At 45.6% G+C, this 14,560-nt stretch overlaps 1 protein-coding gene across 3 annotated transcripts in view; it reads left to right on the forward strand.

Moving 5' to 3' along the window:
* col12a1a (collagen, type XII, alpha 1a) overlaps positions 1-14,560 on the forward strand; it is a 367,155-nt gene that overhangs the window by 12,422 nt on the left and 340,173 nt on the right. For 2 of the 3 annotated variants that reach the window (XM_073050421.1, XM_073050420.1), the window contains exons 2-3: positions 2,970-3,077; positions 13,003-13,119. In XM_073050421.1, coding sequence (XP_072906522.1) covers positions 3,005-3,077; positions 13,003-13,119 — 190 coding nt within the window. In that variant the 5' untranslated portion in view covers positions 2,970-3,004. The remainder of the gene's footprint in view (positions 1-2,969; positions 3,078-13,002; positions 13,120-14,560) is intronic. The other variant, XM_073050422.1, reaches the window with a different exon arrangement.

Below are 14,560 nucleotides of genomic sequence, written 5' to 3' on the forward strand. Positions count from 1 at the left end.
AGTGTATGTGACAATAATAAGCCAATTCCAATTTTTTGCCAGTTTGCCTGCTGGCTGGGCTTGGGCTGATGTCGGAGGTTCTTCCAGATGTCCTGACCCATCCTACTACAGACCAGATGTTGTGCCCCTCTGTTCCCACCCACAGGCTGGATCCTGATGAAATGAACCCCTTCCCACGCCAGAAATTACAATTGGTATTGGAACTGGTACAGAGATGCTGTGGAAAGCTTTGGTTTGTCTGCTATCCAGGCAGAACATTCCATACATTGAGGTTGTGTTTGCTGAGGAAGCCCGTCAATTGTTGTAGGAATGTATTGCTGCAGGGAGCCACACGAGTGGTAACAATGTTCAAACGCGAGGAAATCTGCAGATGCTGGAAATTCAAACAACGCCCACAAAATGCTGGTGGAACACAGCAGGCCAGGCAGCCCCTATAGGGAGAAGCACTGTCGACGTTTTGGGCCAAGACCCTTCATCAGGACTAACCGAAAGGAAAGATAGTAAGAGATTTGAAAGTAGGAGGGGGAAGGGGAAATACAAAATGATAGGAGTAGACCGGAGGGGGTGGGATGAAGCTAAGAGCTGGAAAGGTGATTGGCAACAGGGATATAGAGCTGGAGAAGGGAAAGGATCATGGGACGGGAGGCTTCGGGAGAAAGAAAGGGGGAGGGGAGCACCAGAGGGAGATGGAGAACAGGCAGGGTGATGGGCAGAGAGATTTGCTTTAAGAAATGAAATTGAACATTATTTGCACTGAAATGGCTAGTATGAGCTGCCTGTTTTAAGGTGATCGGAGAAAAGTATAGGGGTTGTCAGAGGTATTTTACACTGAGAGTGGTGACTACATGGAACGTGCTGCCCTGAGGGAGGTAGATGTGGATACTGAGAAAGCCGCCTCCTTATTGCCTTACACCGTAGTCTACCAGCATCAGAATCAGGTTTGTGTTCACAGACACCTAGGACCATCAAACCGTAAGATATTGGGGCAGAGCAAGGCCATTGGGCCCATTGAGTCTGCTCTGCCATTTCATCATGACTGACTTATTAAACTTCTCAACCGTATTCTCCTGCCTCTCCCAGTAGCCTTTGACACTCTTACTATTCAAGAACATATCAAGCCTCCACTTTAAATATACCCAGTGACCTGGCCCCCACAGCTGTTTGGCATTGAATTCCACAGATTCAGCACCCTTTGGGTAAAATTCCTCATCTCTGTTCTAGAGGGCCCCCCGCTGTTCTAAGGCTGCTTTCAGCAAGCCACGTTCAACTTCTTCGGGCTGGTTTTGATGTTTTCATCAGTCACTGGGGGAGGGGATAGGGCTTTAACCTTTTAATGACCCGAATGTTGCGATGCCGCAGTTATTCGAGGGACGGTTAAAAGTATTACAGCGGAGAGCGCAGCTGATACGAGTTTCCCTCACGCCCAAACCAATTCTGGTCATTGAAAATTCCCTCAACCTTTAAGTTTTCCAGTACAAAATCCCACAGTCTGCGGTGGAACTCAGTAATCCAGACACCACCCATGAAAAAGAGTAAACAAGGTACGTTTCGGCCCGTGACCCTCCATCAGGCCTGAAGAAGGGTTCCGGAGGGAAACGTCGTCTGTTTTCTCTTTTCCATAGACGCTGCCCGACCTGCTGAGTTCCTCCAGCATTGTGTGTGCTGCTCTGGATTTCCAGCACCTGCAGATTTTCACCCGTTTGCCCCACAGACTCCGGACATTGGGCCGCTGACCCCAACACTCGGGTCTGTAGTTCGAACTTTCGGGGGCTTGAAGTAATATGGTTTATATATTGTTCCATCCAACTCTCTCCTCTCTAAGAGGCTTTGTGCTTGGTGGGGTGGGGGGTGGTTTAAAATGGGGAAGGCAGGTCAGTTAGCATCTATGGTGGGAGGAGCGGTGCCGACGTTAAAGGTCGGTGACTTTCACTGGGACATATTTAGGGTGTACATCTGTAATAGTGACTGGAGGCTAATCTGTAGTTTGAATGGCTGTTCCATTGGGGCGTGCCGGTATTTGCACGTTTGTTTGTGAGAGAATGTGTGTGTGTGTGTGTGTGTGTGTGTGTGTGTGTGTGTGTGTGTGTGTGTGTGTGTGTGTGTGTGTGTGTGTGTGTGTGTGTGTGTGTGTGTGTGTGTGTGTGTATGGAGTACTCGAGTGCGCGCCTCTTTGTTTATATCAGAGCTACCTCAAACATAAAACGAGCTGCTGACGGAGATCAGTGGGTCAGTCGCGTTTCGGGTCGAGGCCCTTCATCTGAGCAATCTATGAACAGATCTGGTTGTACAGTATATGCGGGCGCGCGTGTGTGTACCTATTTATTTATTGAGATACAGCGCAGAATGGGCCGCTCTGACCCCTCAGGCGGCGCGGCTCGCAATCCCCCGACTTAATCCTCGCCTAATCAGGGGACAATTCACAATGACCAATTACCCTACCTTTGGATTGTTGAAGAAAACCGGAGCACTCGGCGGAAACTAACGCGGTCACTGGGAGAATGTAAAAACTTCTTACAGGCAATGGTGGGGATTGACCCCGGATCTCTGGTACTGTAAAGCGCTGTGCTAACCACCGTTATATATCTGCGTGATTAATGTGCGTGTGAATATGTTGTGTTCCTCTATGCGTGACTGTGTGTATGAATGTGTTCTGTGTATGGGTGTGTGTACCTGAATGGGCCCTGTATATAAACAGTACGCCTGTGTGCATGTGCGTGTCGTATATGTCGAATATGTTATATGGTGTTGTGTATGAATGTTACGTGTGTTGTATGCATGTTATCGGTGTGAATGTGTTAAGTTTGTGTTATATGTGTGCTTTGTTGAGTGTGTTGCGTGTAGATGTTATATGTGTTTGTATACTGTGTGTGTGTGTGTGTGAAGTTCACTTTGACCCCTCACCCCTAAGGCTGCTCCTCTATCCGGCTGCCTCTAACCCGTCGCTGATACGATTCCTCTTCTCTTTTCAGAGATATTCATGCTCCCGTGAGCGCTGCGGGCGAAGATGAAGAGCAGGCTGTGCCTAGCGATCGCTGCCGTCCTGGCAGCTCTGTTTGCCGTGTCCGTGGACGCTCAAGGTAAAACTTTCTGCCCCAGCTCGTCACTCCCGACGGAGATGGCGCGGGACCGCTGCTGTTGGCGAGTCAACGCCTCCCGCACACCTGGCGTCATCTCTTTCCGGAGGGGCAGCTGATTAACCTTTCTTTCGATAGGTACAAGGAACGTGTATCTTAATACCTGAACAATTTAACTGAATTGCTTATCTTTCCGCTGTTGGTTGAACTTTGATGACGATACAATTATTCCTAGCAGGATGTTAATCTCCAGTTCATCGATACCATCGCGTTAATACTACTTAATACTTCCTAACAGTGGCCCCCGCTGAGAAAGCCGCAACTTCAGTCTTTCCGCTCCCACATACAGCGGTTCATCTCAGAATTACATTCAAAAGATGTTTTGGTGACTTGCAATTTATTTCCTCTCCATTTTATCACAGGGATTCCACAGGAGCAGGCAGCAGTCGAACTCGACGAAATTATTCTAACGCTTTTTTTTTTACCTTTGCAAAGTTTCTGGAAGCACCGTAGACGGAAATCGGAGGCATTGTTGCGGTGTAAAACTATTCAAATTGATCACAGTTTAGTCATCATTTCCGAATCAGAATATGGTTTAATATCACCGGCATAAGTCTTGAAATTTTTCAACTTTACGGTAGCAGTGTGATGAAAAACATGATAAATAAATACAGTGAGAAAAAATGAGATACATTATAGTTCAGTTAGTAGTGAAAAAATACAGAAATAATAGAAAAGTAGTGAAGTAGTGCTCACTGTGGGCTCACTGTCCATTCAGAAATCAGATGGCAGAGGGGAAGGAACTGTTCCTGAATCGGATTTCACGATGCATTTCAACTCTGCATAGAATACCGAGCATGAGATGCACACAAATATGACCGAAATACACGCATTTTTAGAAAATTAAATCCGAATAGTGATAGAAACGTTCAGCAGGTCAGGCAGCATCTGCGGGAAAAGGAACTGAGCTCAATGACACTTCAAATATATATTCCTTTGGTATAATGAATGTTCTTTAAATATAATTAATGACATTAAAGTGGCAGTTTCCGTTTCCTAGATATGAAACGCAGAGTGTTAGTCTGAAATGAGTTCATCTGGAGAGCAGGTTTGACCAATCCCGAACATGGGGAACCCGACATTTTGTTCTCCGTCTGCGTTCTGTGGCTGGGAGACGGAAACGGAAAACGCCTCTCTATTTTCGTTAATAATAAGTCACCCTGACCCAAGGACTGTGAGGTGCGACCCCTGCGCCCAGCCAGTGACCCAGGGAGCAAAGTCCTTGCTTGTTACGGGGAAATAGGTGAAGTCAAAACTTCATCTGGTTCTTAGATTGCATCTGATTGGATTAGTTTTTAAAACACCATTCTGTTTTGAGCGACGTATCTTTTGGCTTTCTATTGCATAGGGACCACTAACAATTACATGTTGCGTTAGTCTCGACATATATTAAATAGTCCCACGGGAGTGCAGTAGTGCTGTCGTCCAGCCGATCCGGTGACCCGGGTTTCATACTGATTTCGGGCGCTCTCTGTACGTTCTCCTGGAACGGTACGTTTCAGATTTCAAATACTTCCTTCGTTTAAAAAAAACCCCATCTTCCTCAATCCTCTCTGAACCTCCTGCCCTTTAAGCACGTGCCCTAGTTCGAAGTAAATGTATTATGATTATCTTCGGTTATTAACACTATTTCCCCTATAGAGTCCAAGCTGCCAATGCTGAACAAGTTTGCCACCCAGCAAGACCCAAATCCCTGCATTCAACCCAAATTCCTCTAAGTCCTCACCCCCCTCCATGTACCTGATCAAGTACTTCCTTCCTCCAGCAGCTCGTTCCAAATACACACCACCCTCGAAAAACGCGCGGAAAATGCCTCTCAGATCACTTTGAAATCTTTTCCCCTTCATCCTAAATCTATGCCCCCCCCCCTTAGTTTTGGACTCTTTTATCCTATGTTACCTTATCCACCCCATTCGTAATTTTATAAACCTATGTAAGGTCCCCTCAGTCTGGTCAATCCCTCTCTATAACTCAGGGACACCCGTCCAGGCAACATCCACGGAACTCTTCCCGGTTTAGCCGGGTCTTTCTTATAACAGGGCGACCAGAACTGTGCACGGTACTCCAAATGCGGCCTCACCAATGGGCGTCACGGTAGCGCAAGCAGTTAGCGCGATGCCATTACAGGTCGGGATGTCGGAGTTCCGAGTTCAATTCCGACGCTCTCTGTGAGCAGTTTCTGCCTCCTTCCAGTGGCTTCGTGGGTTTCTTCCGGATGCTCCGGTTTCCTCCCACGCTGGTAGGTAAATTGTCCTATGATTAAGTTAGGGTTAAATAGAGGTTTGCAGGGCATACGGCTGGTTCAGCCGGTAGGACCTGTTCCGCGCAGTATCTGTAAGTATATATAAAAAAACAAATAAAAATTATAAGGGCCGGCAAGGCCCTTATGATTTTGCAACATAGGGTCCTTTGATAGCCCTTATAATAGACCCTCTCCTTCTCCTACGTCCCAACAAAACCAATCTTCTCCCCAGTCCCTTATGACAGCTGACGCGTTAAACCCCAGGGAACATCCCAGCGGAATGTTCACCAGTCAGTCCATCCCAGCACGATGTACTGACTGGTGGGTTAATCAGGTAATCCACGTACTCTGGTGATTTTAGTGGTTCCTATACAATCGGATCTTTTATAAAATATTTGCGTTTTGTACAGGTGGCTGGTTGGTGCAATCACCCGGTAACTTCCACAATGCAAAAGTAAAATATACTAGACGTTATATAAATAGGCTAGGGGAGGGGGAGAGGAAGAGTCAGATGGGAAAGTGTGTGTTTATTTGTGTGCGTGAGAGGGACAGAGGAGTGTGAGGGGGGAGTGAGAGTGATAGAGAGGGAGAGCACGATAGAGTGAAAGTGAAAGAGGGAGAGAGAGAACTCCAGAAGTAGGTCGGACAATAAGCTTTGTTGACTCTGAGAGCCAAGCGGCCTGTTTCTCTATAGGAGAAAATATTTTAAAAATACATTTCACAGCGCACAGGACATTTGCTTATTGTGCCCGGTCAGCTTTTGAAGCCTTTTTTTGTGTGAAATTTTCCTATTTCACGTATTGCTATCGAGCCTTGTTTCCACGCCCCTCCCAAAACAATGCAAAGTCAGATCACTACAAACTACCCGGCCGGCTGCTTTGCACCCTGTGTCCTCCTGTTACTGACCATCCCGCTGGACCGAAGCCGAGAACACGTTTTCCCTTATTTACTCTTTGATCTCCCCAACAAAGTAAACAAAGTAACAGCTCGGAGGCCGAAGTCGAACCCAGTGAGGCAGCAGGAAAATTTGGAGGACAATTCTGTTTACCAAGAGTTTGGAGAGTAGCTGCAATTTCCTTCCCCCTTATAAAACACAGGTTAATTTTCTGTAAGAGTCCCAGAATAGGATTACAAACAGAAGAGATTCTGCAGATGCTGGAAATCCAGAGCAACACACACACACACAATGCTGGACGATCTCAACAGGTCAGGCAGCATCTATGGAGGAAAACAAACCGTCGACGTTTCGGGCCAAGACCCTACATCAGGGCTGGGAGTTATTGTCACAGAGAGCTGCGGGAGCTAAGTCGTTGGGTATAATTAAAGCGGAGGATGTGAAAGCTCTTGATTAGAAAAGGCATCACGAGTTACCTCGAGAAGACCTAACATGTCCTCCACCAGTGTCGCGCGGAATCGAAACCACCGCCATCTGTGGCTGCGGAGGTGAACAGCACCCCCTCGAAAAAAGTGTCTGAGCTAGTAGGGTGTGTGGGAGGGAGGGAGGCAGAGAGTCAGAGGATTGGTCCAAAAAAAATTTCCGAAGAAGCACCGAATAAGATGCTGGATGAACTCGGCGGGTCCGGCAGCATCTGTGGAGGGAAATGGCCAGGGTGCAGCATCTGCACCTGAAACGTTCAGTCCATTTTTGCTCTGCATAAGCTGCCCGACCCACTGAGCTCCCCAGCATCTTGTTTCTTGCTCTAGATTCCGGCATCTGCACGTCTCCCGTGTTTCTAACGTAGCGCCTCTTAGACCAGGGGTTCCCAACCTGGGGTCCACCGAGCCTGAGCTAATGGCTGCAAAGAGGCTGGGCAGCTCCGGCTTAGAGTGAAATAAAAGCCACGGCATGTGTAGTGTGGCGGCAATGAATAGCCCAAATCAGGCGGATGATTAGTTGGATTTTCGCAGCCGTGAGCTCCTTATTTTTTAAAAAAGAGCAGTTAGGCGCTGAGTTGGTAGAATCGGAATCAGTCTTAATATCATTGGCACATGTCGTGAAATGCATTTTCTATTGCGGTGGTAGAACAGTATAAATATAATAATTAAAAAATCTACACATTCCAATAAAATGTGCTGTATATATTAAAATAAATAAGTAGTGCAAAAAGAGCAAAATAAACAGCGAGGTAGTGTTGCTGGATTCATTGTCCGTTCAGAAGTCTGATGTCGGTGGGGAAGAAGTTCTTCTAAAGCGTTTGGTGTGTGTTTTCAAGCTCCATTTATACGTACGGGAAGAGGGCATGTGATGGGTGATGGGGGGTCCCGCATGACGGGTGCTGCCTCTTTAAGGCATCGCCTTTTGAAGGTGTCCCCGATGGAGGGGAGGCTGACCGAGTTTGCAACTCTCTGCAGCTTTTTCCCCGATCCTGTTCAGTAGCCCCCTCCAAACCAGACAGTGATGCAACCAGTCAGTACGCTCTCCATAATACATCTGGAGAAGTCTTGTGGAAAATCGTACGTCTGCTCAGGGGCCATCCCGGCAGAAAACTCCGAACCTGTCACGAGTATTCCAAGTGTGAATTCACGCACGGATCGACGCGCAGCAACAGTATGAAGTCAGTAGTAGAAGAAACAATCTCCTGCAACAGCAATTCAATTATTTATTTTTCTCTAGAGCGCACTCAACACACTAATTATTTGCTTGATTCGTTAAAAAAAAATACAAGTGACACGAATCTTCAGGGAGACATCCGCAAGCCAAGTTGCCCTGATTTTTTTTTCAAGGGGGCGTTTAGTTATCAGAAGTGCGTGTGTGTGTGTGTGTGTGTGTGTGTGTGTGTGTGTGTGTGTGTGTGTGTGTGTGTGTGTGTGTGTGTGTGTGTGTGTGTGTGTGTGTGTGTGTGTGTGTGTGTTATATGGGGTGGGTGACGGGGCGAATCGAACAGCGATCTTACCCAGCACAAAACATCCGCCGGATTTTCCTTCGCTCCGGGGAACGCAGACTCACTCACTCCGCTCCATCGCCGGGAAACTCGAAAGGTCTTCGGCAGGACTGACACTGGCCGGGCTGAGGGCGACCAGCTCTCTTTCCGGTCAACGACAGGACTCGGTGAAAATTCGGATACACTGACTGACTCTCGTCCCTTTCTACGACACATTTCCCCCAATTTAATACCAAAAAAAAACCCAGGTTGGTAATAATCCTTTTTTTCCACCTAACGATATCTTAACCAAACAAAAAATGCTAATCAAAAATAAAATATACACCTGCTCAATGTGTGCGACTTTGCATTAAATTTGTCCAGATCTTGGAAACAAGAAGAATATTTTACAATGGTATTCTACTTTCCTTAGAGCCGACACACTAACGCAAGAATGGATTTGCAAGTGACATTTATTTAGATAACCTAAGATTTTAACCCGGTCTCACTCGTGCATGATGCTTGGAACGAATTTTCCCGCTCAGAGTTCGCAACGCCGTCAGAAGTGCACTCCGCGCCTTCAAGTTGCATGTTAACTTGTCACTAAGAAGGAAATAACAGAATTACTTATCAAGCTTATTTATATTTATCAAGCTTTTAAAAAAAAATTAAAATAACATTAGAACCGTTGAACTAAAACCGAACACGCGTATTTTGAAGCTAACAACCGCAGTCAACTGAGACAGTTGAAGGGCCACACACCACGCATGCGCACTAAGCACGAGAATATCATTATAAAATATGGCGAAGAAGTCTTTTGTGTCGAAGCTTTCAATGTGCGAGGGTGGAAACTCGGGTTGCTCCAACTCAGTTTCGATCTGCATGAATATGTGAGGCACTAATTACTGTGACCGATCATCCCTCTAAGGTCAGAACGTTTTACTCCTGTATATTTTGTCACTGTGCTCCTGTATGTAAAGGGAAGCCTGTATTTTATGAGTGTGGGTTGGATTACCTCGGGGGAATGGTTCGGCACTGTGGGCAATTTGAACTAATTTTATCTCCACCCCCTTCCTTTTACATTCCCATCAACCCCCCCCCCCCCGCCCCCGCCGCCAGAATCAACCACTCACCGACATTCAAGATGGTCAATTTGCTCCCTACGGGTTGCTGTTTATCCCGGGAGTAAGGCCAGTTCCATTTACCCTCCGTTTATCGTAATGTTTCCATCTGTAATGCCTTCATCATTAAACGTCTTGAATAATAGTGGATTAGAGAAATACAGCATAGAAGCAGACCCTTCGGCCCACATCGTCCATGCTAGCCAAGATATCTAGGCAACTAACTTTATGAGGGGTATGGATAAATGCAAGCAGGCTTTTCCCATTGAGGTTGGCTGAGACTAGAACTAGAGGTCGTGGGTTAAGGGTGTACGGTGAAATGTTTAAGCGGAACATGAGGGGAAACTTCTTCACTCAAAAGGTGGCAGAGTAATGTGCAACCAGCGCAAGTGGTGAATGCGGGTTGGATTTCAAGAGCAAATTGGATAGGTACATGGTGGGAAAGGAGGCGGGGTGGAGTTACGTCTCTATCAAAGGAGGCGTAAGGTGCTCCTTCCCTCTGCTAGCCTGCAGGTCACCCTTGGGCAAAGGTATAACACCTGACTAACCCCTGATCAGGGTCACGTGGGAGCAGCTGATGGATGATCCTATGAGCAGCTCCTGGTTATGTGACCACTGACGCCAGGCAGACAATCTCTGAAGAGTATTGAGAATGGCTGGGGTCACCCGTCTTGTAAAGACACTGCCCCGAAGGCGGCAATATAGAAAACAATTACCAATACCAATCATGGTCATGGAAAGACCACGATCGCCCATGTCGCATATGACACATAACGGACGAAGGAATATGGATGGAGGGCTGGGGTCTGGAGGACCACGGTCTAGGTGCGGGTCAATGGGACCAGGTAGAATAATAGTTTGGCATGGATTAAATGGGCCAAATGGCCTGTTTATGAGATGTAGTATTCTGTGACTCTATCCGAGCTGATCACATTTTCCCGTGTTTGTCCCGTGTCCCTCTAAATCTTTCCTATCCACGTATATTTTAAAAGTTGTAATTGTCCAGACGTGGACCGCTGCCCATCGCAACTTGTCCGTAAACACAGCATCCTCTGTGTGAAAAGTTGTCCATCAGGCCCCTTTCAATTCTTTCTCCTTTCATCTTAAATTTATACCGTCTTGTTATAGATTTCCCTATCCCGGGGCGATGAATCATGACCATCGTGACTCGTGATTTTATGAATTTTTAACATAAAACCATTGGAGCAGAATTAGGCCATTTCGCCATTTATATCATGGCTGATTTATTATCCCTCTCGAACCCTATTCTATAAGAATTGTTCGCTCCACTCTGCTGTTTGCTCAAGCCCTCTAGACCCGGTAATATTTTCGAGAGTTTCTTTATTTTTTTTAAAACATTTACTGATACAGCACAGTAACAGGCTCCTCCAGCCCAACGAGCCCGCGCTCCCCCAATTACACTCATGCCACTAACCACTAAGTCTTGGAAATATTGGAGGAAACCGAAGGCCGGGAGGAAACCCACGGGGGCAAGGGGAGAACGGACACACTCCTTACAGGCAGCGACAGGAATTGAACCCATGTTGCTGACGCTACGATAGCGTTACACCAACCGTGCCGCTGTAATCTCTTTAGCTTGACGACAGTCCCAGAGATATTGCGCGATAATTTCCCTGTCACTCTCACACCTTCCCTTGAGGTCACCCAGTTGAGCGTCAACGCCTTACATCAATTCCCATGAGTTTTCATGGAGCCAGCCAATCTGGGGTGGCACGACACAGGTACAGTGAAATACAGGTGGATTCTGACTATTATACAGGAGCACGTTTGCTAGTAACACTTGCCGTTTCTCTGTGAAGGTCCCGTGAACGTCTTGCACTGTCTCTACCTGTGGCGTTGACAATGAACTTGTTCGTTAAGATGTTGTGACTGTTACAGTAACTCCAGCTGGGATCTTACGCAAACACCAGTGCGTGTTTTGAAGATCGCCCAGAGTGACCTGGTGTGCAGATTAACCAAATCATTGCCGTGATTTGTTTCAATACAGAAGCTATCGCAAATTATCAGATGACCACGCGGTCCTGTTCCGATCTTTTACGCAGCGTTTTCTTCAAGGTCTTCCTGCCGGTTTAGCACAGAGGCCAATTTCTGTTGGTTGGTTAGCGAATCACATTTTTTTAATCAATGGGTTAAATTTTATATTTCATTTTTCTACGACGTTAAAAGGTAGTTTTTAAAAAAATGTTCCAGCTTAAAGCCAGACCTAAAATGCCAACACACTTTATTACATGTTTACTACATTTATATAAACATTTATATAAACATCTATAAAACCAGAAGACATAGGAGTAGAATTAGGCCGTTCAGCCCATCGGATCTGTTCCACCATTCCATCGTGGCTGATTTATTATCCCTCTCAACCCCATTCTCCCGCCTTTTCCCCATGACATTTGACAGCCTGACTAATTAAGAAATTATCAATCTTCACTTTAAATAGAGTATACCCAATGACTTGGCCTGTGCCAATTAATTCCATAGATTAACTACCACTTGGCTAAGGCAATTCCTGTTTATCTCTGTTCTAAATGGACATCCCTCTATTCTGAGGCTGTGCCTTCTGGTCCTCGACTCCTCCACTATAGGAAACATTCTCTCCAAGTTCGCTCCATGTCGGCCTATCAATATTTGATAGGTTTCTATGAGATCCCCTCCTCATTCTTCCAAACTCCAACGAGTACAGACATCTAACACTCCTCATAACCCTTTAATTCCTGGGATCATTCTCATGAACCTCCTTTGAATCCTCTCCAGTGCCAGCACATTAATTCTTAGATAAAGGTCCCAAGACAGCTCACAATATTCTAGGCATGGCGGACTTGGGTCGGAGAACCTGTTCCCGCGCTGGGTAAATCGATGTCTTGTATATGAAAACTATACGGACGAATTCCACCGCCGCTAATTTTTAAGTCCTTGATATTTTAAAATGACTTTTTCCACTTCTGCTGAAAAATAAGTAATTCCAAAACATTTTAAAACGAAATTAAACACAGATATTTTATTGATAATTCACAATTTTATCACATGCGATAAAATAAGCTTTTGTTTTTTTAATTGACCTCTTTTTTGCTCGGGCCACGATTTCCCCTCTCCACCCGAATTGACACAGCGACATGCAATGTGCAGCGTGAGTCTTGTAACGAAGGAGAGTAATTTGACCGGCTTTGTGTATTGAGTGACAACAGCATGCGATGTAATCAGAACCCGTCTTCACTGTGAGATGTTTGGTCTGTGTATCCGCTCCTGGTTTGTTGTTCATCGTGTTTGACCTTTTGTTTATCGCTGTGCACTGACCAGACGGCGGAAAGTCCAGCGTGTGTGTTAGCCATGTGCTCTTAATTTACCCTCGTCATGATTTCTCTGTGTTCCCGCCAGCTTCTCACACGTGTTTATGGTTGTTCCCACTTGCTAACAATAGACATCAAACCTCAAAATGTCTATTGTTGAAAGCAAATTTATGCAAAGATTCTGTGTGGATCTCCAAACGCTTAGCTGATTCGACTCCTTCTTGCTTTTAACTATTGCGGCGTGAACAAACTTTACCGCAAAATATTTTTTTAAAAAAATTCACAAACGGGGATCCGGGCCGAGACTAACGTCCTTTTCGCAAACTTATCTCTCCGCAGTGGAGTCTCCCTCACAGCTCAAGTTTAAAATTTTAACGGAAAACAGTGTTCAAATGTCATGGAAGCGTTCGCGAGGCAGAATCGAAGGCTACAAATTGACAGTAACACCCACAACTGGTGAGTATAGTTTACAGTGTCTGGTTTACAGCAGAACAAAGACACACGCCAGAAGGCCCTTGGTTGATTCAACATAGAATCAGATTTAAAAGTTCGAAGTAAATATATTATCTAAATACATATATGTTGCCTAATACAACCCCGAGATTTATTTTCTTGGGGGAATTTACAGTAAGTAGAAAGAAACACCACACACAACAGGACAGACAGATAACCAATGTGCAAAAGCTGCGCGAAAACAGTACAGAATTCCTGTAGTTGGGGCTACAACTAGCGGTCATGAGATAAGGGTGCAATGAGAAAAGTTTAAGGGGAACATTTGGGGAGAATACTTTACCCAGAGGGTCCTGAAAGCGTGGACTGAGTTGCCAGTTCAAGTGGATCCATGCCAGAATTCAACATTTAGAACATGTATGGATAGGAACCATGGGCATGGAAGGCTAAGGTCCTGGTGCAGGTCAATGGGAGATGGCAGATTAAATGGCTCTGCATGAATTAGATGGGCTGAAGGGCCTGTTTCACTTCTGTATTTTTCTATGACTATAAAATGAAAACCAACAACAACAACAACAACAACAACAATAATAATAATAAATAACATGAGATGAAGAGTCCTTGAAAGCGAGTCCATAGTTTGTAGGAATCATTCAGTGTTGGTTTGTGTGAAGTTGAATGAAGTTATCCCCTCTGTTTCAAGAGTCTGATGGCTGCGAGGTAATAACTGTTCCTGAACCTGGTGGTCTGAGTCCTGAGGCTCTTTTAGCTCCTTTCTGATGGCAACAGTGAGAACCAATCATATCCTGGAAGGTGGGAGTCTGTGATGATGGATGCTGCTTTCCCGTGACAATGCTCCATGTAGACGTGCTGATTGGTGGGGAGGGCTTTACCCGTGAGAATGGGCAGCTTGGGTTATTTTCTCTGAAGCAGTGACAGATGTTTATAGGATTATAAGAGGCATAGATCGAGAAGCCAGACTGTATGTTTCTCCCCAGGATTGAAATATTTAATATCAAAGGGCATACTTTAAAGATGGTGGGGCGGGGCGGGGGGTAGCTTCAAAGATGATGTGTGGGGTGGTACTGCCAGGGGTGGTGGTGAAGGCAGATATTGTAGAGACATTCAAGAGGCTCTTGAATAGGCACGTTAATGTGTCAGAAATGGAGGGTGTGGACATTGTGTAGGCAGTGTGCAGAATCAGAATCAAGTCTGTTATACACGCATTGTGAAATTTGTTTTATGGAAGCAGTATAGCGTAATACAAAAACTATGCTATAGAAGAGCTATATAAGTAAGAGAAAATAAGCATCACAAAAAGATCAAAAATAGTGAAGTAGTGTCCATGGGTCTGTTCAGAATTCTGTCGATAAGGGGAAGATGCTGTTCCTAAGCATTGAGTGTGTGTCTTGCAACTCCTCCACCTCCTCCCTATCTGTAGTAATGA

This window comes from Hemitrygon akajei, chromosome 7 (assembly GCF_048418815.1).
Source record: "Hemitrygon akajei chromosome 7, sHemAka1.3, whole genome shotgun sequence".
Lineage (NCBI taxonomy): Eukaryota > Metazoa > Chordata > Chondrichthyes > Myliobatiformes > Dasyatidae > Hemitrygon > Hemitrygon akajei.